The sequence below is a fragment of the Notolabrus celidotus genome, chromosome 20 (genome assembly GCF_009762535.1).
Source record: "Notolabrus celidotus isolate fNotCel1 chromosome 20, fNotCel1.pri, whole genome shotgun sequence".
Lineage (NCBI taxonomy): Eukaryota > Metazoa > Chordata > Actinopteri > Labriformes > Labridae > Notolabrus > Notolabrus celidotus.
Genome location: NC_048291.1, coordinates 12117788 through 12145412, shown reverse-complemented (window position 1 = coordinate 12145412; position 27625 = coordinate 12117788). Strand labels below are relative to the sequence as shown.

General features: G+C 37.6%; 4 protein-coding genes across 7 annotated transcripts; 2 read left to right on the top strand and 2 right to left on the bottom strand.

Moving 5' to 3' along the window:
- The first annotated feature begins 1804 nt into the window (after nucleotides 1-1804).
- Nucleotides 1805-6027, top strand: LOC117832521 (lipid droplet assembly factor 1-like). Its single transcript, XM_034711687.1, has 5 exons — nucleotides 1805-1931; nucleotides 2176-2280; nucleotides 2380-2548; nucleotides 2825-2970; nucleotides 4744-6027. The coding sequence occupies exons 2-5, from the start codon at nucleotides 2185-2187 to the stop codon at nucleotides 4798-4800; spliced, it is 468 nt and encodes a 155-aa protein (XP_034567578.1). The 5' UTR covers nucleotides 1805-1931; nucleotides 2176-2184; the 3' UTR covers nucleotides 4801-6027.
- Nucleotides 6028-7546: 1519 nt separating this feature from the next.
- kdelr2a (KDEL endoplasmic reticulum protein retention receptor 2a) lies at nucleotides 7547-17471 on the bottom strand. The gene is made up of 5 exons (XM_034711685.1): nucleotides 17193-17471; nucleotides 13083-13183; nucleotides 12822-12980; nucleotides 12415-12667; nucleotides 7547-8884 (listed from the first exon to the last, which is right to left on the bottom strand). The coding sequence occupies exons 1-5, from the start codon at nucleotides 17281-17283 to the stop codon at nucleotides 8850-8852; spliced, it is 639 nt and encodes a 212-aa protein (XP_034567576.1). The 5' UTR covers nucleotides 17284-17471; the 3' UTR covers nucleotides 7547-8849.
- Nucleotides 17472-18172: 701 nt separating this feature from the next.
- On the bottom strand, nucleotides 18173-27622 carry mfsd13al (major facilitator superfamily domain containing 13a-like). Of its 3 annotated transcripts, none has more exons than XM_034710721.1 (7): nucleotides 26971-27561; nucleotides 25718-26032; nucleotides 25209-25637; nucleotides 24810-24964; nucleotides 24630-24713; nucleotides 24206-24349; nucleotides 18173-18308 (listed from the first exon to the last, which is right to left on the bottom strand). In XM_034710721.1, the coding sequence occupies exons 1-7, from the start codon at nucleotides 27181-27183 to the stop codon at nucleotides 18293-18295; spliced, it is 1356 nt and encodes a 451-aa protein (XP_034566612.1). In that variant the 5' UTR covers nucleotides 27184-27561; the 3' UTR covers nucleotides 18173-18292. The 3 variants fall into 3 exon arrangements, with proteins under 3 accessions (XP_034566612.1, XP_034566613.1, XP_034566611.1); XM_034710722.1 differs by lacking the exon at nucleotides 18173-18308 and adding an exon at nucleotides 21501-22843 and having other exon boundaries at nucleotides 27508-27622; XM_034710720.1 differs by lacking the exon at nucleotides 18173-18308 and adding an exon at nucleotides 21501-22843 and having other exon boundaries at nucleotides 26971-27559.
- Nucleotides 19120-23414, top strand: si:ch211-139g16.8 (immunoglobulin superfamily member 6). 2 transcript variants are annotated; one of them, XM_034710724.1, is made up of 6 exons: nucleotides 19160-19308; nucleotides 19458-19784; nucleotides 19875-19972; nucleotides 20086-20127; nucleotides 20610-20693; nucleotides 20847-23414. In XM_034710724.1, exons 1-6 carry the CDS (start codon nucleotides 19257-19259, stop codon nucleotides 20898-20900), a joined length of 657 nt encoding a protein of 218 aa, XP_034566615.1. In that variant the 5' UTR covers nucleotides 19160-19256; the 3' UTR covers nucleotides 20901-23414. The 2 variants fall into 2 exon arrangements, with proteins under 2 accessions (XP_034566616.1, XP_034566615.1); XM_034710725.1 differs by lacking the exons at nucleotides 20610-20693; nucleotides 20847-23414 and adding an exon at nucleotides 20225-20603 and having other exon boundaries at nucleotides 19120-19308.
- Nucleotides 27623-27625: the final 3 nt, after the last annotated feature.

Here is a 27625-nt window from a genome sequence, read left to right as displayed (position 1 = left end):
GATTGATAAAGTGCTGCAGTTCCTCAACATAATCACTGGAGGGTGCTGATTCATTTAACTTTTAAGGAAAATTATAATGTTGCTGCCACCTTCACAAAACTCTGGCTCAAAAGTGGAGACCAGAAGACGGAAGCCAGGACCGGACCGTGGCATAGGCAGTATAGGCAAATGCTGGGGGTGCCGGCCATCCATAGGGGGCGCCGCTTGCACCCTTGATTTAGTGAGGAAGAAAATTTGAAGATAATAGGTAAAAATATATTCTTTTATCTAATACATTTTGGGGCTAAATTGCAGAGTGATGCCGGTATACCTTTACATTTGTTTTTTTCTCTACACTTTGGAAGCTGGTAGCTTAATTAGACAGAAAATGGCTATGCTTAAATAAACATTTTGCTTCTAGCTAAGCCTTTTCAGTCATCACTTAATACATGACTGTTGTTTTATAGAAAGTGTCAGTACTGTGAAAATGATTGTGTTATATAATGACTGAATAAATTCTACTACTATTACATTATGTATTTTGAAGTTTTTTCCTGCTTAATTTCAGTGTTATTACCATTGTATTAATGTTCTTTTAGAGGTAATTTTCATTTTAAAATAAAGAAAATCTGTAAAATATAAAGCTGTATCTCAGTTTTCTTTAAGTGTATATGTGATGTGGTTGTTGGTGGAGTTGGTTATAATACAAGGAGCACCAGTTGGAAGCCACTCAAGCTATAAAGCTCAAAACAACAAGCTTTATTCAAAGAAATGAAACCAAAAGAGAACCAAAGACCGGAAGAAACTAACTTAGAACAAAAACTAACCCTAAGAAAACAAAAGACGGATAACTATAGACTACTGATGGTCTCCAGCACAAACTAAAACAATTCACTGAAATAAATAAGAAAAATGTGTTGGGGAGAAACAGCTTTTGGAGAAGAAGAGAGGTCAGGAGCAAACAAATAAAGCCCTCCTAACAACATGCTGCTCATGCACCTTGGCGTGCACTCAGGATTGAGTATTCAACAAATAGGACAAACTTCTGTGTTAATTCTAGAACCTTTCCCATATTACTTTCAAACAATAGTTGTTATTTCTGATATCATGTCTTTGAGCAGATTCCCTCGTTATTTTAGATATCAATCAATGTATGTATTGTGCAGAATGTATCTCTGGAGAGTGAACCTCAAATAAACTCCATTTAAGTACAGGGAACATTTCCTTTCCTCACAGTTTTTGTTATTAACATTTTTTTAAGTTTAAGCTCCCACACTTTATCTAAGGACACAGACCAAACTCCTTTTTGTTATGAAATGCTGACAACCAGAATAATCATAGAACTACTGAGTACATACAGTAGGTGAGATGCAACTACATATGCAGAATGACTGCCATCCTGTGCACAACCACAGCATAGCAGACAATGAAACCTCAAACTTCTTTCAAAATGTTGTAATATATATATATATATATATATATATATGGTTGACTTATTCAGAGCATCTTGTGTTTAAAAGCACACAGTTGGAATTTGGCCTTCTGGTAGTGAGGATTTAATTCATGTCAGTGAAGTAGCCTGTCTATAAAGGATAACTAAGAAATACTGGAGGCAGACATGTAGAGTTGTAAAACTGAGGAATTAAAAAAAAACGTTTATGTCAACAGGGACACTGGATATGACTAAGTTATAAACAACGGACATATGTATCTCAAATTTTGTGCTGGAGCATATTTGTAGACCAGCAGATGGCAGCATCAACGCTTCCCGACTAGTTGAGTCTCTGATCAGGAAGAGGAAGAAGGAGGAGAAAGAAATAGAAGAAGAAGGTGTGTGTTTAAAAAGGGAGTGTTGTCAATGTTGTTGTATCTGAAGCAACTTGAGGACACAGTTTCATACACTGGAAGCTGTCGTCTGCTGAGGACCAAACTAGGCTCACTGTCTTGATCAGGTTTGTACTTGTTGACTTAACTTTATTACAGAAGTGTTTTTAACTGATCTATTTAATAGCTCAGGTACAGCTGTTGAACTTGAGTTTTATTTAAGTTGCAGGCATGAAATGATCAAGTCTGTGTCTTAACTTTGGATGTAATTAAAGAGATTCACCATCCAGCTTTTAAGTTGTTGTTTTTTTTAGATGATGTTCATGTTAGTTGAATAACTTGTGTAATTCAGCTCAGTGTTCTTGTCCTCAGGGTGGAAAGATGTCTGAAGAGATGCAGCGTGCCAGTGGCAGTGACTTTCAGCAGCTGTGGGGGAGTTGTTCCTCCCAGCTGAACCAGCTTTATGAAGACCCCAGGGTCAGAGCGCAATCTAAAACCCTCACATGTCCAAATAAATTACAATCGCCTTACAATCAGAGAATCATCTTACTCATCCTGTCTTTTTGTCTCTAACAGGTAACAAAGCTGATGAACACAAGACTCGGGCTGTACCTCAGCAGTCACCCTGTCTTAGCTGTGACAGTGCTGCTCTTCAGCAGCCTGGCCGCACTGCCTGTTGGACTTTTCCTCACTTTTGCTGCTGTGACTATTGTTATGTCGGCTATAGGCTTTGTTTTCTTTGAAGGTAAGTGTAATAATATCTTTGTTTTTTAATGTGTCATCTACAGGTGAATGTTTCATTTACCTAGAATCACATAATATTGAGTTATTTACAAAATAAAGGCAGAGAGAGAAAACTAAATCCTGGAAAAAAGAAGTAAAGAACTTCTTTATAAGCCTAGTTTATATCCATACATAAAATTCTGTTATCATCTGAAATCTTCTGTCCATACATACACATAAAATCGTCCGCCAGAAGTTCAATCTTTAACCAAAAACATGTCTTTTCTGTGTCTGTCAGTGTTCCTGTTGTTTGTAGGAGGGTTGACTCTGCTGAGTGTGCTTGTCGGCATCGCTGTGTTCTCTGTGGTGGCCTCATTCATCACTAATGTGCTTTATTTCATCGTCTCCACAATCCTCAACCGCTATTACCCACATCTCATGAAGGTAATGTAGTGTACAGACCGCAAGGTTGGTTTATTCGGAGTGTGTTTTGGTGCTCTTGTGTGTTTTTTCTCAAGAGGAGTTCAAGCTTTAGTTTCAGCCTTAAAGTTTATGTACAGCTCTAGGAGACTGAAAATATTCCGTTGAATTAGCATCTCTGTTTGCATGGAGGCAATTCTCGTTCTGCTGAGATTTGGTGATTACTTGAAAAGTTTTTATAGTCTATACCAAAAATATAAAGCAATTCTTACCCGTGTCTCAATTTGATAATCACATGAATGCAGTCAAATGTACTTTCTGATCTTGACTTTTATATGTATCATTCAAATAAATGCTGCACTGCTACACCTGTGGGGTCAGAGACCACAACTTAGCGGTAGGAGACAGCTTCAAAGTGCTTCTCTGTGAAGTAAAGGGCTTGTTTTTATTTCTAAAGCAAAGAAGTTCAATGTCCAATCACTGTCAATATAGTACAGGTCCTGTGTGCGTAAAACTCTTGTGATGGTAAGGCATATGACTGATCACAACATGCCAATCTGAGGGCGTCCCTGAGCCTTCCACAGTGTGGTCTGTTCTGCTATCAGTTGCCAAGCAAGCGCTGGAGTTAACTTCTGTGATTTAGTAGTGCTCTGTTGGTTTTTGAGACGTGGTTCCCTGCTGTCATCAGTCTGATTAACTGCGCCTGTATGCTTAGCTTGTAGGTAGTCGCTCAAACTCAAAGTACGGTTGTGATATTGTAATTCCATTTCACACAAAGTGGATATTTCCTTTGACCTGTCTACCAAGCCGACTGCAAGGTTTGTAAAGTGAAACGTGCTGTTCAGAAGTGCAGCAGTGTTGTTATTTTCCATCACAGCAGCAGCAGCAAGAAGAATGTGCGGCAGCTAAACAGCTTGCTGAAAGGGACAAAATAGCAGGGTTTTTTTTTTTTAAATAGCACGTCATTTTCAGACCTTAATCGCACTGTGAATAATGTGCCCCAGTTAAAAATGGCATAACTTCACCCAACAGCTGTGTGAAAGAGTGCTGGGATGCATGAAAGCTGCGATGAAAAATCAGGGTTATTCAACAAATATTGATCTCTGAACTCCTCTGGCAAAACATCCCATTACAGATTTTTCTTTGCATCATTTGCGGTCTGAAAAACACTGCATCTCTTCTTATCTAGACCCCTTGTCGTTTTCTGCAAATAAACCACCTAAATGAGAGCACTTCTTATGAAAAGGTCTCTCAATTTTGTTCCAGATCTGTATACTGTAGAGCAGCCTGTTCTCATCATGCCTATGACGTTAGAGTTTACATAAGTCCTGCCTGACAGTCAGTTATAGAAACATGATTATGCAGGCTGCAAGTTTTAGATGATGAAGATGCTCCACAACCAAGCTTCTGTCTTCAAACCATTGAATGCCAGATATGTGTTTTGTGAATTGTATTGCCCTGTTGGCTGACGCTCACTTAGCAAAAAAAGTTTCATAGTATTCTGTTTACTTATCAGGCACAGATGTCAAACTTAGAGACACTAAGGTTTAGGACAGAATGGAGGAAGTTCACTTTTAGTATTGCTACACACGTCACATTTTTAAATGATGGCCTATCTCCCCTTCCTCGTATCTTTTGGCGTTATTAAAGCATAGTTTCTAAACTTCTTAAGAAAAGTACTTGCAGTTGTTTAAAATGAGAGTATGAATATGTGCACAACTAAAATATGTGACACTGTTTCCACTCTGTATACAGTTTCTCATCCCTACTCTTGTCTTATGTCTTTCTAACACACAGGGTGACGCGCAGGAGGAGGCGAGTGAACCTGAAACCTCAGGACGGAAGAAAATGTAGAAGCTCCATCTTTATTTTGTTCAACTTTGATGTGGAAAAGCTTGAAATATCTAAGTGACCCAGGGCCTTGAATCAGCACCACTGAGACTTGATGGATCAGGATTCAGAGGGTACAGTACTTTGAATGTACTGTATGGTGGCTTAATTCTGGGATCTGCAGATACAATCCCAAGAAAAAGACGCCCTCATGGTAACTGTATGAGTAAACCCTCACTATAATACTAAAAGTGTCATTACCTTTATATATGTTCAAATCACAGCTATAGCAAGAAATAACTAATCATTTAAATGCCTTAATAGAAAAACTACTGCTGAATGTGTACTTGACTAAATGCACATTGATGACATGGTGGCTATATCAAGTAGAAGAGGAAAATAGGAATTGACGACGAATGGCAGACTGATGTACGTTGTAAAAAAAGCCATGCACTAATCCACTGGGGATAATCAGTCTGCAAATTTTTGTGTATGTGTGCAGGTGTGCAGGTGTGTGATACATAAAAGGTGAAAATTGCACTACAAAACAATTGTTACATGTTTATGAATGTGTTACTGTAAAAGTGCAGAAGTGTACATCTGTAATTAATGTGTGGAGGGTTGTTTTTTCAACGCAGTTGGTTACAAGTTGCCCTGTTAAAAATGTTTCATAAGATGTAACTGTTTTTATGGCCTTACCAAAGTAATGTTACATAATACATGACTTCTCTAACAAGTGTTTTAAACTGGGAAAACATAATGCCATAAACATGCTCTACTTTGTAAAAGAAGCTAAAGAAGGCATTCCTGCACAACAGCAATGAAATGAATATTGTAAAATCTTTACCAAAATAAAATATTGGGATGTTTCCTCTTTGTCATCATTTTAAAGTGTGACAGTAACTTAAGATTCATATATTTTTTTTATCCCAGTAGATTAAAATGACATTAATTTTGTACTTCAATAATGTAAAAAAACTCAACATGACACTGGTTTCTACCAAACACTTCATGTACTGCAGTTTCGACAAACGCTCATCAGAGGAAAATGTATCATGGCTGCAAATCAATGTATTCTTGGTGCTAGCTCATCATGCAAAAAAATCTGATCTGCTTGAGTTCTGTATGTTATGTTTGATGTATACTCACCTATTGAAGCAGATACAACTTGAGAACACCCCATGTATTTCAATGTATGTCTTTTGTACTTTGGAGTTTTGGCTGGCAATAAATGTAATGAGATCACGCTAACTAGTCATGACATGCTCTTTTTTATTAGGTATCTCTCGGTTTTAGTGACCCTGTATTTCTTTTTCAAAAACAGATTTAAAGCAGGTGAACAGAGTGCTGACTAACTAAAGATGACCAGAAGAGTTTTCAGGAACGTGATTGACAAATGACAAGAAGAGCAGGAAAATGTACAGAGCACAGAACAGGACAATATATATCCAAATGTTGACTGCACAAATATATGACCCTCATGATATGTTTAAGTGTAACAATATCTGCATCCAAAGCTCCACCTGTTTTGTAAATGCCAGTAAATAGTTTGTTTCATTTAGGTAGCTGAACTTTAGCCAACAAACACTGAGAACATTAAGTGGGGGCATAGGGGTCTTTTCTCCAGGAAATTTTGAGCATAAAAAAATATTTTCTGCATAATTTCATTACTTTACTCTTTTGTCCTCTTTGTGTATTTTGCTTTTAGATGATACCTCAATAAATACTAATACTAATAAACCACTAGACTTTTTTCAGCAGTTTATTTGTGTAGTTTATTCGTAGCTTTTGACGGTACAGCCTGTAGTTTTAAATCAAATAACTCAACATATTTTAGTTTCATTATGTACAATATTAGTTTGAGCCTATTCCATAACTCTAATTATTTAAATCAATATATACCTAGCAAAATAAATACATAAAATGCTCTGGTAATGTAGTCATATCCTTGATTTTAATAAGAGAGAACTACCGTTGTTTTTTTCATAACAGGTTGATGATGCAACTATTTTGAGATATGCAATAAAAGGCTGGTATGCAAAGTATATACTGTGTCGATACGGGATAACATAACTGCAGCTTGCAAAACATTTATCTCAAGTCTTCCAAAAGAAATAAGAAGTCCTCAGGTTTTAATGCAACAAACCGGTTAAGTCTCCTTGAAGTCATCATCGCAACCGAGATGTCTTCAAGCAGCATTATCCGCGGTTAGTATTCGCAACAGTAGGTGTAGTAGAGCTGATTTGAGAAATGGAAAGGTTTACCACAGACAAGCCAAAGCTAAGTAATAAATCATAGCACTTGAAGATCCACCTTTTTCAGAGGTAGAGCTTTACACACTTTCACCATCCAATCGACGACACCACCATCTCTGACGTTAGTCCAGTTAATATGCTTTGTCTGATGGCCCAGTGGCAGAATGAAGACTTCCAGATGTAAAAGATAAGATTGCATCATTGCTTTTTGGTATTTGTCATCAGGAGGAGGTTATTATCCATATTTTGCATTCCTAATAAAAAGTAATGAAGCTTAAAGTGCAGCTATTTATCAGCTTCTGTAACTTCTCACTGAAATAAACCTGCTGAAACATTTCTGTTATCAAAAAAACATTTGCAAAGAGCATTTGAAATTTATAAGAAAGAAATATTTTGACCTAATATTGTTTCAATCAAATCTACTTGCTAGTAGACTCAATTTTAAAATAGGGTTGTGGGAATTTTAATTTGGGCAAAAATGAGTTTAAAAAAAAGCAAAATAAAGAGACACTATATGATGATTCTCATAAAATCTTTAATGGAGGTGATATCATGCAAAAAAAATAATTAAAAAGTTGAAATATTCCTTTGGGAACGACTCATTTGAGAGAGCTGAAGTTAACAAGAGGCCTTTGAATTTAAAAGAAATGCACCCATTGAACATCATCATCATCATCATCATCAAACCTGTTTCACGCACACTCGAGACATACAGTAAACGATTGAAATATCGCCACCAGTCAAAGTGCTGGACTCAAATACCATGACTTCTTCTGCACCCTTCTCATCGCAGTGTTAGAGCCATTATTATTTTTCAGTCATTCATTATTGCTTTACTCTGACTTCACTGATTTCACCTTTAAGATAACTCACACATCACTGTTGATACAGAGGTGCATAAATAGAAACAAAGTTTGTGCTGTATCTACATCTGACTGTGACGTAGCATTGTTTGAAGACTGTATGAAATATTTATTAAAGCTTTGGAACAACTGATGCATTTCATTTTTTATACACAGTAAGCTGAGCAAAGAAAAAATATCAGTAAACACATGAAATGTTTAATCCCAAGTCAGATGGCCGCTATTCCAAAATACTGGCATCTATTAGTAAAAGGTTGGTAGCATTAGAGTCATTTATTGAATGGGTTATTCCTTAAAACCTACAGATCATAATAATCCAAATAACTTTAGACTTTAAGAAGTTAAAATGTTTGAAAAAGCAGAGTTTTTACAAAATGGATGGTGAAAAACTCACGCTGTTGGCCTATATAAACGCTTCCAAGACTGGGTACATGGATTACAGTATATGCATACAGTTATCTAAACTAAACAGATATCTAACTTTAAAAAAAAATGAAAAAAATACTGTGACATAATCCTCATCAGGCACTCAGATACATTACTCTTCATCTAATTCTTTAATAAGACTGTACATTTGTGCATTTCATTACCAAGCCAAACAAGGTATTTCTCAGAATCGACCCTATTTGTGACATTATAAAAAAAATAAAAAAATAAGCGTGTACACCTCACATGTTGAAAAAAAGCCTTTTCTCCTATTTGAACAGCGATGAAAAGAAGTTTAAGGCAAGATGCTGAACACAGAAATCCAAAGGTTGACCTGGGATGATCTTTGTTCAGCTCTGGTGTTTGTTGGCATTTACCAGTTCAATCTGCAATCATCAAGAAGAAGACTAGTGTTTTTTCCCCGATAGTTGTCTCTCTGTCTCAGGCATCTGTCACTGTAGGTCACGAGATTCCATGAAGTCATCTCCACACCCCCTGAGTCTGCTGGGAGTCGTCATCTCCTTACGTTTTACGCTGGCAGGCTCAGCTTCTTGCCCTTCAGCACTGTGGGGAGAAATATCAGGGAAAGAAATTGATGATTTACGCTCATTTACTTTAATCGTAAGATAATGCCAGTTTCCTTTTAACGAGGAGCTTTTAAGAGGAAACCCTTGACTTCATTTCAGAAGTAACCCCATGTGACAGTGAGCTGTCTCTTCATAATGAGATACTTCTAGAGCTTTTATCCCTATGAACTTAACTGTAAACATTAAGGTCACGTCACACATTCCTCTTTGCATTTCAGCCATATTCGAAGAGCTGTAATAATTAGAGAAGTTTGAGAAGCACTTTCACACAGCTGAATAACAGAGGTACATCATACTTCAGGATATTATATTCAAATCAATGCAGTGAAGGGGTGAAAATGGGCAACTTCCTGAGTGTATACAGCATGCTTATTTCTGCTGTAAAATATAATCAAAATTAGTTTTGTTTCCAGTGTTTAGCACTTTTTAATCTTGCCTGCACACTATCTACATATTTGTGTTCTTGCACTCAGCCAGAAAGACAAAATCTTGGCTGGGAACTTATTTTAATTCAAACATTTTAATAAAAGCTCCTCCCTCAACCTAATATTAGAACTACTGGATGTGTTTCTTAAAGATGCTGAAGAACTACAACCATATTTCCATTCAAAACTTGGGCAAGTTGATAAAAACCTCATTTTGATGTTTTCCTAATAATTTAACAGTTGATTTAAATGAAAATAGAGCAAAGACAACAAATCAAATGATGAAACTGGAAAGTTGTATTGTTTGATGACAAATATAAGCTCATGTTTAAATTAATGACAGCAACACGTTCCAAAAAGGTCTGGAGGAATGTCTCCAAACTAATTAGGTAAATTTCGAACAAATCAGTAACATGACTGGATATAAAAAGGGCATTTTTAACTAGCCTAACTAATACAACCCGGACCCTAAAGATGGGAAGAGGTTCATCACTCTCTGTGACATTGCGGGAGCAATTAGTTCAAGACTTTCCTCAGCCTAAAATTGCAAAGAATTTGGAGATTCCATCATCTACAACACATAATATCAAGGCCCAAAGCCAATACTGCATCAAAAACCGCCATGACTCAGGCATGGAGTTAGCCTAATGATTAAGTTGTGCGCCCATGAAGCGGGCGGCCCAGTTTTGTACCCAGCCTGCAGCCTCTTCCCCCACTCTCTCCCAGTTTCCTACACTATCCACTGTCCTCTCTTCTATAAAATAAAAGTGTAAAAAGCCCCACATTTATAACTTTTTAAAAAAGCAGGAAAAGCAGCCATGACTCTGTAGTGGAAATCACTGCATTATCTCCACCAGAAACAATAGTCTGTGATCACAGTGCATCGCTATATACAAAAATGAAGGTTAAAGCTGCACAACGCAGTTTTAACATCTGATATGTTGTCTTAGCACCATTTTCACTTCTTCATAGGTTTTAAATGATCTGCAAACCATCAAATCATCTTTTTTACTAACATTTCACACAACATCCCATCATTTTTTAAACTGGGGCCGTCCATTCCCCTGACCTTTACAGAGTAACCCCTGCAGATGTTTTCAAGGGGAACTGACCTTAGATTTAGAAATGCTAAGAAGGTTCCTGCATTCTTATAGAGTCTCTGGGAAAGATTCTTCAAGGGGGTCAAGCCCCAAATAACCCCTACATCATATCAGGTTTGTATTTGAAAGTTCAGCCGCTGCTAATGTGAGGCTGCCTGGGAAAGCCGATCAAGTGCGTACTTCCAACTTTGCCGTCACTTTTGCACAAAATCTCCTTTGTGAGACCAAAGGAAACCATGTTTCCTTGCTAAACTACTATGAAGAGACATTATTAGTGAAACATAAAGACAGTTTTGTACTTTAATGACTGTGACTGTGGAAAATAACCACTTTTCAAGAACTAAGATTGCTTCAGACCCATTTGCTACAGCTGGACTTTAGAATGAGGTTTTGCTAGGAAATGGGACTGTTACATCAAAGTTACACTTACAGAATGGATCGCTTCAGGGCCAGTGTGGATACTAGGAATGATTACACCAGCCATCAACTCTTTTAAAACATATCGACATGTGAGCGCTGTGTTAAGATAAGACTTAAAAGGTGTAAAAACAGTCCTCAAAGCAGCCGTTTGTACTTTTGACTGTACAAAAAAAGCAAACAGCTAAAATAGAAGCAGTCTATGCCAAGGAAGAACAGAGTAAGAAATGATTGTAAATATATCTGGCACAGTTCAAATCAAATAGTACTAACGGTGGCTAACATTACTGTTTGGCTAATTTTTGAAGTGATTTGATGGACATTACAAAACTGACGGTCAATCAAAGCGCCCCCGCCTCTTACATGTTTGCTTATAGGAGTTAGGTAACACTTTAACAGTGTCAAATTAGACCACTCAGCCCAGGCTATTTTAGAAATATACTGTATATACATATATATAAGTAAGAAGCTTTTAACAATTTGTTAAAAAATGTTAAAAATGTGTTAACCAGGGCACAGACTTAGCCTAATGGTTACGTTGCGTGCCCCTGCAGCGGTTGGCCTGTGGCCCTTTCCCGCATGTCAGTCCCACCACTCTCTCTCTGTTTCCTATACTATCCACTGTCCTCTCCTCTATAATAAAGGTGTAAAAGCCCCAAAAATATAACAAAAAAAAGTGTTAACCAAAGAGGACAGTACAAATATGTGACTATGTTTCTCTGTCCAACTTCTGGTAGGTTATATCGGAGCACACTGATGGCTCCTTATAATCATATTTAACGTGAATAACAGAGTTCTTAAGCAGTGAGATAGAATCAAGAACTTTCATAAAATAAAATAAAAAATTGAACAGTTCTGTACATAAATGCTTCTGTTACCCTGGAGCTGCCTGATGATTAAAGCTCTTTTGATAAACTTTCACTTTGTGACCATTTTGGCGCCCCCTGTGGACTTAGTATCTCCAATCTCTTTGTTAGTTGTGACCTGTGTGTGTGTTTTAGTTGTTTTTTGCACAAAAATCTTATCCTGCTTCTACTGAAAGTCAAATTTATCACTCATCAAGAGTGGACTGGTATATAACAAATTAGCAAATCTTTTCATTATTTACATTATGCTATATGTTTTCTAAGCACATGATTATGACCTACTGAGGTACAAAAGCTGTTAAAAAGTGTGGCTGCTATACTGAACCACCTCTCTTTGTATCCCAGGATGCTTTGCAAAGGGAAGTGACAGCACCATCTTCTGGGTAAAATACTGCAACACAATAGAGTCTCTCTCTGCATTTTCCAAAGTATTGGTCACAGTGGTGAATAAGATGCAGCCCATTTTTTAGATGACCGAATAGATTTTAAAACTGTGTCTGTCACCAAATTTTACAGTATATAAAAAAGATCAATCTTTCACTGATGGCCTTATTTGCTTTTGTAGCTCATAAAGAGGCATCAATATTAATATCGGCCTATTTCACAACCAGCTTAAACCCCCCACCACAGGAGCTTTAACCTCTTCTTTTCTTATAACAAGGAGCAAATCATAATGTATGATGCTATAAGGAAACCCACCTTTGGTGATATAAAGGTAGAAGAAGTCACAATAGAGGACTGTCTGGACCACGCCGGCCACGATTGCGATCATGTCAAAGAAGCCCTCAAAATAGAAACGCCAAATCCAGTTGAAGAGATAGAGAGCCCGGTACAAGCCCAGGCAGAACAGGTAGTGGGTGGTGATCGTCTCTGCCTCGCCAGTCTTGCTGATCATGAAAAGCTGAGGCAGGATTGCCACCGACTCCAGGTAGATGGAGAAAGTCCACAGGATCTGGTGAAGAATTTACAGGTAAACATGCATGAACAAAGTGACTGTCATGTTCTTCAGTAATAGTTCACATTTACATCGTACATAGGTATAGTTCTCAGCTCTTTATTAATAATGTATTCCTTCATTGGACGACAAAACAGGAATTTGAACCCACCTCTAAGAAAGAAAAGTCGTGGTTGATGAGAACAGCCAGACCCCCCACAGGTACAACCAGGAACTCCACCCTGAAGCTGTCATGGTTGCCGTCATAGGTGGCCCTGAATTTCGCATAGATCAGGTAGACTGTGGCATACGCACAACCGATGTAGATCACCTGGTAAACAGCACAGAACAACTCTGAAATGAAGGCACTGGGGAGAAATGTGGGATGAAGTGTTGAGTGAGTGGCAGAGCTGGAGCAGGACTGATGTCTTACCTTCATGCATGTGTTATAGAGTGAGATGAAGGAGCTCAGGAGATCCAAGTACCGTGTGGTGAACACTATGGCAAACAGGATTTGGCTTTTCCCAGAGATACCTTTGACAAAAAGATGTCTCATTTAGTTCAAAGTATGTCAAAGTCATCAGCAACTTCAGTGTGGCTTCACAAGTATTTCTGATAAAACGTGGACTTGTTTTCCTTATTGAACAGTGACATCTACTGGTAAACACAGTGATTTTTTTATCTAGAAAACAAGCAATCTCACAGTCCAGTACACAAGACATGCATATTCCTTTCTGACTTTTTTATGGATATAAACAGTGAGATGTACGAGGAACAATGAAGCTTGAGCAGAGCAACTGTTCCTGGTATTTCTCTCACCAAAAATTTTAACTTTTTACCTTGTCAATGTGCACAAATATGCATGCAACTTCAAAACAGGCAGCCTCAATAAAGGATTATTTTGTGTCCTCAGTCTAACTGGTATGCAGGTCAGGTTAATGGACACTGGCTCTAAATTGCCCAAAGTAGAGAATGAAATGTTTTCAGTTTGCATATGTCATAGGGATGGGCCAGGGCCTGGGATCCTGTTCAAAATGCACCCCTGATTTTCACATTTTTCATGCTTGGGTAGGCCCCCTCCAAAAGATAAGCAGGACCTCGGTGCAGTAATGGCCTCATCCTCACTGTTCTATTCATTTCCTTCCTTTAATGCGCTTAGTGTGCACAGTTCACTCTGTCCTCTTCCTTAAACATCATGCTGCTGCTCCACATCTTCTCTGTATCTCTATACTCTTCACAAATGTGTGTACTGGGGTCAGGAAAAAATATTGATGTAGCAATATATTGCTTTCCTGACTTATGTGGTACAATTACTGTATGGCTGGCTCCAAAGAGATATTTGAAACCAGATGTCCCTTACAATTTGAATCACCACGTCACTACTTAATGACTCCTCATGGCGGCGCTAATGACATTTAGCCTGCAACTAGCCTCTCAAGAGCATTTTGTATTCTTCAGTGAATCAGACATTGTGTTGTATCTTTATATGCAGTGGCGGCTGGTGTTCATGTTAGGTGCATGGGCTAAAAATGCATTATACCTACAAAGAGTTAACACAGCTGCAAAAGCAGCACTACATGTGAGACACAAGTTATAGCACAACACTACAGAATGTTTGATGCCAAAACTGTAGGGCTGTAACGATTCACCTACTACATCAATGTATCGATCTGTGCTCTGCAAGTTGGCCTTTCGGACGACATACATCGATCTAACATTGTTTTAAAAGGTAATAAATCGATTGTATCAATATTAGGAAATAACGCATTGGATTTGAGCACGGCAGACTTTATATGGATGTGGTTTTTTTTGCCCTCTTAATGATAAAGACATTAAACGTTACACAATTCAGGCTGCCTGTCTGTGACGTTATCGCCACGCACCAGCAGAAAACAAAACATAGCATGGCGGATGGCAGAGGAGAAGCCGGCGAGCGAGAAATTATCAAGCCACCACTGCAGTCCAGCATGTGGAAACACTTTGGCTTTTACAAAGACGAAGATGTTCTAAATATCTATCTATCCAACCACCTACTAAGGCGCCATTAGATTTCACACAACGTTTATATCCATAATTAATTTATACCTGATTCCCTTACAAGAAACAACAGGACTCTAGGACTGTCCAGTATCAATGTATTTATTTCACAGTCACACTGGTTGAATTTTTGGCTAAAAAGTTACTGAATCGATGTCAAGTCACTAAATCGTTTCGGATCGTACTGTTCTAAATTAACCAATATCGTCCTTTATTCGTATCGGCAACCACAAATCATGATATCGAATCGTTTTTAAAAAGAATCGTTCCACCCCTACAAAACTGTCTTCACTTGTCTCTCTCTCCCTTGATAGTGAATGCCTATTTCTCTCTAACAGCTAGTTGTGTCTCTGTACAATGATGCAGTGGCCCTTGTCAAGATGGTAGATGATTGTAATTTTGCCATGCATAGATAGCTTTACACTATTTCTGATGAGAGTTGATTTGAGTATGCAAGCTCTCTACTTTTTTCAGATAAAATTTTAAATCCACATACTTTGTTGCATCCGAGCAGTGTCTACCTTCTGTAACGCTACAGACATGTCCCCGGTTAAAGGATGACCACTGGGCTGAACGAATTTAGCCCAAATGATCAACATATCAATGGGGCATACCATGACACCTGTCTCTCATGTACACTGAGGAAGTGAATGGAGAAGGATGCTACAGTGCTTACAGTAAAAACAACAGGCCCATTTAGAGATATTTTGTGTTTTGCTAGCAACTATTGGGTTTGATTACTACTCAAGGTTTCACCAAAAGTGTAAACAATATTTGAAGATTATTTTTGTCATCTTTATTGTTGAGGGAAGAGAGGGCTTAGACTTACTAGCCTATTTACACTAATCATTCCTGATTATATGTGTGATTATATGTCCTGCAATATATCAGTAATCACAGAATCAATTTATCATGATACAATTGCTTTTATGAGCCATGTATCTTGTATTATATCGTACTGTAGGATACCCTGTGATTCATATCCCAAGTACACACCTTGGCTACCTGATAATGGTTATTACACATCTATTAGATGCTCTTGGTTTTTTCTTTATATTCCATTTAAGGATGTATCTGAAAGATTATAAGAATTCATGGTAACTCTAACTTAACCAATTCGTCTTAACATAAAGTGTAAATCTGTTACATCCACGTTTGTTAACACAAAAACAAAACCACACTCAGCCGTTAACTGAGATAACCTCAATTATCTTGAACCTACGGTCAAGCCGCCAGTTTTGCAACCATCTACCCCAAAATACCCAAGTAAAACCTTCCAGTTTTCTCCAAGACATTACTGTCATCACTGTCGTTGTTACTATTAACACACCAAACACATGGGAACTACAGGGAAAAAAAAGACAGAGGTTAGCTGCTTCCGTAGCGCCCTCTACATGTGTATATATGTATATATATGCGTATGTGTGTATGTGTATTTGTATATATCTATATATATACATATCCTTAATTTGGGATAGCGTTTAATTAATTCTTCACTGCCAACTGTACTACATGTATAAATAATTCTATGGGGAGATTGGTTTGTACCTATGTGTCTGTTGTTGCTTAGAGGTTTTTTTGTTTTTTTTTTGTCCATTAACTTATCTCATGCTATGCACCCCAGTTGAAGTACTGCATGTGGGGATGAACAATAGAAAGGGGGGGGGGGAGTATGATAAAAGAGTGTATGGATTTTGTTGTGTGTAATTGTCAGTACAAAACTTTAAATCTGTTTATCTGTATGCTTGATTAATCTGTCTTGTTACTTTTGTTGTTGTTCTGTTTAGGTGGTCTACTTTGTAACTGTTGTGTACAAAGGGATTACCTTGTAATATGTCACATTGGTGTAACACTTGAAAAATAAAGTTATAAAACAAAAAATAAAAAATAATAATACACCAAACACATGGGAACTACAGAAAAAAAAGGAGGAAAATGTTTGACATATTTTAGCAGGTTAGCTGCTTCCGTAGCGCCCTCTAGAACGCCACGTCAGAAGCCAGACCAGAAGAGTCGAGTACCAAAACCACATATTAAAGGGGTCTGAGGAAAACGAGCCAAACCGGTGCAATTAAATTAATTAATTAATTAAATTACTTTTAAAAAAGAAAATAAACTATGTACAATCGTATCCAACAGACCAAGTCAACTCTCTCTCACCGTCTAGTTTGGCTAGTTTACTGTCACTAGTAATATTTACAAAGTTAAACATGTTCTTCTATTTGAGCATTATTACCACACAATTCGTTGTTAAACCAACTGCACATGGCCAGTAAATATGGCATATATGACTGCTCAACACATGTAAGGGTGTTGATGTGATCTACAGTTAGCCCATCCACTGCTAACGCTACTAGCTCAAATGAATGAGTGGGAACAGTTAGCTAGCTAGCTACGGGAGTCAATGCTACAATCCAACATGAGCGGTCCAAAATGGTCATGATCATCAGTAACGTAAGGACAATCACAGTGCAGTATATGTTTTAAAATCATAACAAGTGCTCACCTGCACATGACCTGCTCTTCCATATTTTGAGTAGCAGGATGATGATAGCAGCCAGATGAGAGAGGTCCCCTGTCAGTCTGAAGACGTTCATCGTTGCAAAACAAGTTGACACACACAGATGTCACCTTTTTCTCCTTTAAAGTTTCACAGGTAATGCTTCCTGGTGTGAATGTTTTCTGCTCCAGAACTTAGTCGCAAACCAGGCTGTGGGGATTCCTACGATTGAAAATATGGCGAGAGTGCAGGTCGACGTGGAAGGGGGCGTGACAAAACTTAAAGACGGGTCTGGATTGGAGGAGAAATCTGACCGTCAGCAATAGATGAACCCGCCCACAAAGCCCTGCATGGTGGAGGAGGGACATGATCCTGGGTGGGACCAGTGGACCAGTGGAAAGAAGAGTTCAACAGGGCTGTACATTTCTGTATTAATATGAAATATGAAAGATTTAAAAAAAAAAAAAAAAAAAGGTAAAACCGTGATTTCAAGGTTTAATTGAGACTACAGTTGTTGTTGTCAGCATCGTTCATTTGTATCAAAACTAGAATAACTGCTTGATGATATCATAAGATAAGATAAGATATTACTTTATTGATCCTGGCGGGAAAATTCAGTTGTTGCAGCAACCCAGACATAAGTACAATCAAGAAAAAGTTCCAGTTAGTAAAATAAACATAGATAAATAAAGATAGAATACAATGTTGATATATACAATGTTACAAACTATGGTTACAAATGGAATTTAGATAAATACAAATGTTACAAATGGATTAAATACCGGTAATTACAGGCAGTATTAAAAAATGTTTCAGTAGTGACAGGATGACATGGTATGATTATGGTTGATAATGACAGATTAAGCAATATAATAAATACATATGGGTATATAATATGACTGTAAGTTGTAGTAAACAATAATAATGTAATATAACATAATATAATATAGCAAAGATAATTATATAATATAATGTAATATGCATTATAATGTCATCAGCAGTCAGAGAGTCAGTACGAGATGAGATGATGGAGTGTGACAGACAATGCAGGGATGGTATGGAACTGTTCATCATTGCCTCTGGTTAACAACAACGGATGCACATTTTCATTGTAGAAGCTTACTGGGAATGAGCAAAGCTAGGATCAGCATATTTCCATAATTTCAGCAGTCGCTCCAATTGATACACACCCTTATAACTTTAGTTTAGTACATTCTGGTTGATGTATTCATTACTAAGTGGTTATCTACACACATCACAGTGCACATAAATATATTTTGACAGATACTAATGTTGAGCTGTTGGTGTGTCACTGTTTACATATTGATGTGCAACCTGCTCAACAACCTGTTGTAATCATATTCACACAAGTAAAACATTGTTGTACAACCTTGTATTATCACAGTTAACACGTTGAATGGGTGAATTTTAAGAAACATTTATTTATTAATTTATAAAATTATTTTTGTATAACTACAATTTTTGGCTGCTACACTGCTTCCAAAATTCTGATTTCATTTTATCTATTTGTTGTCGATGCATGAAATTTAAAAACTCTATTGTAAACAACATCTCTCCTGTATTAACTATGAATAATTTGTCTGAGTACATGAAACCAGTGTTAGTGACATAAAGCTGAGAAGTCACAAGTGGATACCATTATTTGAGACACAGATCCATAAATCATTAAATATGTTGGTTGAGGAATCACAATATGAGGTCAAACCAGTGAAGACTTTAAAATACTAATTTCATTACTTTGATAAATTTATACATACATTATAAATATGGAGTTGTGTTTATTAGACAAGGAATACTGAACATGGTGCATGAAACGGGATTGTGGCAGATCTTTTTGGTTGCCAAGTGGCCTATTTTTGCCCCAGAAAGGTTCACTTTGTAGTGACAAACATCTCCCAAAAACTCATCTTGCCAAAGTCTTTTTTTTTTTTGCAGAAGCAGGAACTACGTGTTGAGGAAGTGCAATATAACTACTTCCCATGTTGACAATCATTTAGACAGCCTCATGCATGAATATTGAGAACACTTACAAGACGACAAGCTACAAACATGGACCGGTCTTTTTGGTTGTCTCTCCTCCTCTTTAGCCTGCCAGTAACAGGTGAGATATCTTTATTATTTCTATTCAGAGGGAAATGCTTCAAGGGACTCTACTGATCTGTATAGATAATCACAGTTTCTGTTTGAACATATAAGGTTGATTCGACAAAATATTTTTGAAAAGTCTACATTTATGTCATTTTATTTCAGAGAGCAAGGGGAAAGATCAGAGCTGCTTAACACAGCCAAACAAGGTGATCTGGAGAAAATCAGGACAGAGTGTTGATCTCCCGTGTACCATGAGCTCACACTGTTTAACAACAGGCGTGCATTATGAGTGGTTCTCTTTCAAAGAAAACTCACATCTCCGTCTAAACCTGCGTAATCATCTGAAGTACAGCCTGGATGGAACATCTTTACACATCAAGTCCCTTCATGCTAATGACAGTGGGATCTACCACTGTGCTGCAGCATTGCACGGTGAAGCGACGCAGGGTAGACAGCATGTGGCCCTGGGTACTACTCTGGTAGTGAGAGGTAAGGTGTGTTAAAGAAAAGTATGTGTTTAAAGATCCAATGTTTAGTTTTATTGATGAAGATGGCAGCTTTTTTTGTTATTGTTTTTAGAAAAAGTTAAAGTGATGGTGAAGGATATTCTCCTGTGGTCGTCATTTGTCCTCTTGGCCCTCTACAGCTTAGCACTGGTGACACTTATTATCAAGAAGGTACAAAAATGCAGTAATTTTGAATGTTGTATATTGCTATAATATATCAGAATAAAAAAATAATAAAATGTCAAGGTGCTGATGTGAAAACAGCCTGTTTCTCTGTGTTCTAGAATGGCTGCAGTATGAGCAGCAGGATGCCCAAAACTTCTAAGGTAATTGATAATAATCTGAATTTCTGGTTTAATGTGTTGATTGGTTATAGAAGAATTTAAAGACTGCATGTAAAAATATTTTTGTTCTCTCCTACAGTCAGAAATAACAGCGTTTTCATAGGAATTTGGTTTTATTTTTCGTTAAGAATACAGAGCACAGAGTAAGTTCTACATTTCTGTGGAGGTGGGGAGCATTTTGTCTTTATTGGATGGAAAACTGACGCCGTCTTTTTATTTTGTACTTTTCCTTTAGAAATTCTGAGTTATTTGAGGGGAGTTGAGAATGAATTATAATTCTTAGTAAAAGTTTAAAAAAAAATGCAAAAATTACTATATGTCAAAAGTCCTAAAGACATAGAAAAGAGGAACAGCAACATACCAAAGAAATTTTTCTGACCACACTACAAATGATAATAACTACTAAATCAAAAATCTTTAAAAGCCTGTTTTGTAAATCAATCTCTTCTAAACTTTCATTACAGAGTAACTCAACTAAAAAACGACACTTTCGTGATGTGCTGCAAGAAATAAAAAGCAGAAACAACCTGAAGAGAAAGAATCAAGCAGTGAGTAGAAACTGTTCTTAAGTTGAGGCAAAGGTTGCAGCATGTCACGGTTTTAAAAAAAGAGAGATTACGTAAAGAAGAAACTTCTGCACAGCTCACGTCACAGCGTGTCACTTCACCATCATTCTCACTTAAAGTCTGCTTGTGTTTCAGGCTGCAAGTGCAGATTTCAACAGCTCGACTGATGACATCTACCAAAATGTCTGAGTTGCCTTTCAAGGATGTTGCATATCAGATTTAGTCCTCTGTCAACCTGACTGACAGGAAACACCAAAGTCATGAAGCAAGATGGAGGGAATGAGGAAATCAACAAAGGCCACAGAGGAGTCTTGTGCTCATGAAGTCAGACACAACAGAAGGTCCTGAGTCAACATTTTTTTCCTCTCCAGTTTTTCAGTTTCAGCAGTGACAGACAGGAGTCTCTCATGGGATTTGTAGTTTCATATATGTCTTGTTAATGGTTACTAATATTGGAACACCGTCAGCCGTGTCCTTCTTTTCAAAATAGACAACAGTTGGGATTAAAGGCTGTTTGACAGACAAATGATGTGTAAGTTTGTTATTTAGGAAATAGAAAGTAGATGACAACACCTTTGGGACACACAGGTCATGTTCAGGATTAATGAAAGTGGGATGCAAATGTGCAACAGTACATATGGAGCTTTCAGACCAAGGTGGACAGTCATTTGAACCAAGGTTGGTGTTTGCTTATATAAAAGGGAGGTTATCTAACTATTGACCCATACTTTCATGAAACATAAAAAAAGACCAACTTTTAATCATATGTAAAAAATAAATATCACCCTGGGCATTGCACAAAACCACATTTAATCCAAAACTTTGGTAACCAAAGGGAAAAAGTTATGATTTCACATTTATTACAGTAGTATTTACACAAGACAATGTTCAACTAAGAGAGGAAAGGCAGAGTTGTTGGTCTTATCAGAGAAAAAGACTCTCCAAGTACTCGGAAATTTCAAATGTATACATAGAAAGGCATTATTCAACCACCTGGTATGTTTGTAAGGCATCCTGTTTTGTTACAGAATCTAAATGGAACCTTATGTAAAACAATGCCATAAGATTTATAAAAAGACCCATATGTACAGTCAGTAAACATTGTAATGTCCTTTACACTCAATTCAAAGTGTATTTTAAGTCTCAGTGTGTACACAGTATGTGAATGTGGAGTCGCACATCCTGATAGTTTGTCCTCCTCTCCTTCAGTAGGAGTCAATTAAGGCTGTTTTTTGTGCTGGCAGTGCCCACAACCTCAATGTCAGAGCGCTATTGGTGCTTTCTATTGCTAAGTTACAAAAGTTGTCTCACAGCAATTCAGCTACTTGACTGTGAAGTCTGTTTTCAAATTATTCTGTATGATTAATATTAGTTTTCAATTTTTTTTTTTACATAGAAAACTTAAAAATAATGGGAAAAAAATGCATTCTGGCATTAGCAGTAGCTCAGACCTTGAATTTATACCCTTAAAAAAAGTTAATATCTGAAGACCCGCCCCTTTTTAATTTTGATTGTTAGCTGAGGTAGAAGTTGCACTGACAAGCACAGCTTAGTGCCAAAAGTAAGTAGTAAACTACTTTCAACTGAGAGCGGTGGGACACAGCAACAACAAACAGTGGATGTTCTGGTCGCCTTTGTGCTTCGGCTGCTGGTTTTGCTTAGAAAAGAATGCTGTCAGTGGACACAGGCCCTTATCAAATAAGCATATCCTCTAGTCTATACAATACGTTGCTGCTAATTAGTTGCTAAGGTCAGAGACTACACGTCCAGTAATTTAACATGCCAGTAAAACTGTGAGAATTGGATTTTGTTGAGGGAATAGGATTTCAAGGGAGATTAGATTATTTTGAGCCCTGCTATGTCTGGTCTGGATTTCCAGTAGCATGGTAGGGCTGATTTCCAATTGTTTATTTGAAGTTAAATCACAAAATGCATCAGTATAAACCTTGTTTCCTCACATATTCAATGCTTCGATTGTGCAATTCTGAGGTTAGTTGTCAAGGTACTTTGTTTCCACAGTGTGACTGTTCTGTATTGAAAACGGCCTCCAAGCCATGGCCTGCAGAGTAGCGACAAACACTGGCACCAGACACACCAAGTAAAACATGACACTGTGGAGGCTCTCCAAGTCACTGCAAACAAGCAGAATTGTTGTTATTGATATTTAGTGTGTGATGAACAAAATCTGCCTGCACTTCTTTGACGTTCTTGTGCTTTTATTTTCTTCATTCTGCTGGCTTTTACACTGCTGTTTTTATGTTCCTGTTTTTACTCTATAGCACTGAGACTTATGTTGAATATTAAGTGTGTTATATATTAGTTGATTTGGAATTATAATCACTCTTACTATTAGAACTGCAGTGTTTTAAGGGTGTCCCTATTTGACTTTTTGCATGCTGGTGATTTAAAAAAAGCTGAAACTGAAAACCTTAAAAAAAAAAAAAAAAACGGTGTGTTTGATGGTGTAACAGTGGATGCTTCTGATGATAATTCACCCTAAGAAAATATTGACATTTCATACAGAAAACAATGGGCATCTCAAGCAGATGAACATTTTGTGATATTTTTTGTTTACATTGATGTTTTCAGCCAGCAACAGATGTAGATTGCAATTTAAGAAAATCTGATAATGTATTAAATGTTTCTTTGGCTCTTTATGGTCTCATATTACTCTTGATCCTTGCAATAAATGCCAGCATGTGAGAGGATCTTTTTTTTTTTAAACAGGCTGTCAAACGCCCACTTTTTTAAAAATCGCGATTAATCGCTGGATTTTAACACTTACTTCTATTTTTAATCACGTTTAAAATTCTATTATTTTACTTTTAAAATCGATAATAACAGTGTAAACAATTTTTTTTTACCAGCGTCTGGATTTAGGAATCAAATGAATGCAATCAAATGTACCTTATGATCTTTACTTTTGGATGTATTAATCAAGAAAACGTTGCGCTGCTACTCCACTGTAGTCTGAAACATGAAGACAGCTTCAGAGAGTTTCAACCACAGGTCAGTGGCAATTTGCGTACTCCAAAATAGTCTGATTAGCGGCACCTGTATGCTTAGATCATGGGTGGTTTTGGGATATTGTAATTCTGTTTGACTTGTCATCTGAGCTGTCTAGTTTTTTTAAGTGAAATGTGCCATTCCGAAGAGCAGTAGTATCATTTTTCTTCATCACAGAAGCATTGTGAAGCAGGAAGATGCTGCAGTGGCTTAACTACGGTGTCCCAAAAGGAACAAAATAGCATACAATAGAACTAATTAAAAAATTGTATTAATGTTGGACTAATCCCATCAGGATTAACAAATTAACCCCGACAGCCCTATTTCTTAATCATTGATATTTCTTCAGTTTAGAACATGCTAGATGATGAAGTGAGTTTTTAAGTGTTTGCGTTTGATGATTCGTGCCACGCTAACATCAGTTTAATTTTGACTTCTATGGTTTATCTGATCTCTTACATCAAGAGGAAACAAGAAACTCTCTTTACCTTTGATTTGAATCACTTCCGGCATCCTTCAGTTTTTCATATCCAAACTGGTTGAGGACACTGAGCACCATCATAGGAGCCAGAGACTGCGCAGGCTTAGTGAACAGGGCATTCGTCCCGAACACCATGGAGGAGATTGGGGTACTTTATAGGAGGAAAAAAATGAAAATAATAAAAAAAATGAATCACAAGTTAAATAAGACGTACTTTGCTGATTAAATGGGAAGAGAACATGACTCCATTAGAATATCTGTTATTTTGGCGATTCAGAACCGGTTGCAAAAGGATGCCATTTCCTTATTTTCCTTTTACATTCAACATAAAATGCTGCAACAACATGTTATACCAGATATAGAGCAGCTTATTTGCATGAAAGAGTTGACTGCATTGGTCAAAGTGTACTGATAACTCTTTTTTTTTTTACCTGCGCTTGTACCTCTGAAGGTCTGTGTCGATGATGTCAGCTAAAGGCAAGCCAAAAAGACTGAAGGCAGCTTGAATAATAACCCTGCATAGAAGATAAGGGAGACAATGAACATTCATTCAAGAAAATTAAATTAAAGTGGAGTTGTTCTCATTTTTTAAAATGATAGAATGCTCTTACATGTTGAAAGTCAGGAATAACGCCAGGATATAGTAGTGCTGAGGACCAAGTGCTAGCATCATGGCTGCCATCACAGCCTCGGTGTAGAAGGTAAAGAGGATGATCCTGTAGTAGCCAATACTATGGAGCAGACGCTGAGAGCTCAATACTAACAGCTGAAAATGGAGTCAAGGGATGAGAATCAGTGCATAGATAAATATTTAACAATATGTAACAGAACTGAAAAGATGGTACATTTATATTTCCCACAATTTTCAGACATTTTAAAGTAAAAAAAACTAATCAGAGTACTGAGACAATGACTGACAAAAAAGTAAAGAATTCAACTCCAGTCAGACTTTAATTTAACTTCTATTCAAAATAGTAAAAATCCAAGCTGAGGGCATCAGGGGAAATTACCTGTGGACAGATGAATCCAGCTCCATACATGACACTCTTGGCCAATGGTGGAAGCACATTTTGAGGAATCAGGTGCTCCGCAAAAATAATGGTAAAATTATTGAAAAAAGCCAACATGAAAACCTGGAAGAAGTTCATGACAACAAACAGCTGGAAGTCCCTGTTAGTGAGGATTTGCCAGAGCAAAGTTCTTAAATTGGAGAAGGAAGGTCCTGATTGGTGGGAGGTCTGGTCCACAGACAGCTGTGCATCTGACTGGGATCCTTTGTTATCAAAGCGGCTCTCACTGTAGAAGCCTGTGTAGAGCATGCAGCCACAGCTCAGGATGGCGATCAGCACTGTGTAGACTTGGAAAACTGCGAAGTCCTCCATGTTTCTGGACAGTATACCGCAGAAGAGGACACTGGAAGAGCCAATGAGAGAAGCCACCTGAGAAATAATATAGAGGGGGTGTTAGAGAAGTAGATAGCGGGTTGGATAGAGGTTTGATGAGTTTACAATGCCCCTACCTGGCTGTACTTTACAAGTCTGAGTCTGCTCTGATGCTGGCTGGAAATCTCTGCAAACAACGCACATTGTGCCAGAAGCACAAATGTCAACAAGCCATCAAAAGCGCACAGTGTCACTGTCAAATGCAGGCCGCTTAACCAATCGCCAGAAGTGTAGGTCCGCCATGGGAACCAGGCCAGGAGGAAAGTGAGTGAGTAGAGGGGTGCACCATACAGGATGGAGAGACGACGATGAGAACAGCAAGACACCTGGGAGTTATCTTGAAGGTATCCAAAGAGTGGGTCATTGATGGCATTCCACACCATGTATACCACCTGAGGAGATGAGTGACATATAAATACAACAAATCTAGCCGGTTTTACAGCATTTATTAACTGAAGCAATGTAAATTTTAAGGAGGTGCTGCTTTTGAGAGATCTGCTTGACTGCCAAATGAATTTCGTTAGGTTTTGGACACAACTAGTTACGAAGACAAGACCCAGCACACGAAAAAAGGTCATTTTTAAAGGAAAGTAGCACTAAAATGTTACTTTTTTCCACCAGTGCAACAGGGTTTAAACATATGCAAACAAAGAACAGCAAGAGGCTGTGCTGGACAAAGTACATTTACTTAAGTTCTGCATATTTTCTGAGTATCTGTATGTCACTTGAGTATTACTTTTTGGGGAAATTATCACTGAAACTCCACATTTGTAAGTTAAATATCATATTTTTGACATTTCTAGTTCTTGTGTCAGTTGTCAGCTGATGTTTTTCTAAGTAGCGTTGCCATACCTGGATGCCACACTCTGTTTATCCCACACAAACTTCATCACGCCCTACAAAAAATTAGCCGTCCAATTTGAGAAAGCATGTCGAGGTATGAGCTAAAAATTTAGTCCAAATGAACATTTTTAACCAAGTTGTGTGTCTGTAGTAACTTAGTTGCTGTTTTAATTCTATAGTTGGGTGCTCCTACTAATGTTCCTACTATTTTGGTGTAACCTGTGCTTAAACATATTAAATATTGTTTTGTAAATAAACATATTGTAGAAGGTTGTACGTCCATTTATTCTTCACAATATGCATTGTTTCGTGATTTTTAAAGTAATTTGAATATTAAAGTATTCTTAAAAGCAAGTACTTTAATACTTCAATTCAAGTAATGATTTCATTGAGCAACTTTCACTTGCATTAGAGTAATATTGGAGCAGGAGTATCTATACTTTGAATCAAGTGATGACCACAGCTGGTGATAAGTAAGGATACTCACTTGAGATGTGTGGAACGCTCCCTCTGATACATTGTACTTGTTAATAAACAGTTTGACATAGTAGAAGCTGAAAATAGTGTTAATCATGCACGATCCAAGCGTCGTCATGGCATAAGCCATAGCGGCGGGATTGACCCCAAAGTTCCTCAGGTGTCGATTTGAATTCATCCTTCCGGAGTGTACACCTGCAGCAGGTTTCGCTGCTGTGGCCATGGCAGCTCAGGTAACCTAAAACCTGGTGACCTGTCGGTCGAGATAATGCTGTCGCTTGCAACATATAACGTTAACGTTGTAAATGTGCGCTCTTGTTAAACATTGCTTCACACTACAGCCAGTTTTTCAGCAAAGCAGAGACATTTGGTATACACATCTGAGCCAAAAAAAAACATTGAGTACTAAGAATATTCCAGCTGTCGTTTCTTTGTAATATCCACATGTCACAACGTTGAATCCTAAAGAAAGATACGATGTCCGTGCACTGCTGTTTTAATCGTACCAACTAAATCTTCCCCAATTCAGCAAAGTGTAAGTGCAAACCTGAGAAACTCGATTCTCCTGGCTACCGGGTTTGGCGGGGCTAGAAGATAACAAACAAACCACTGATTGGCTGTGAGATTGTCTTGGTTAAACGTTCTGCTTTGTGATTGGATAATAA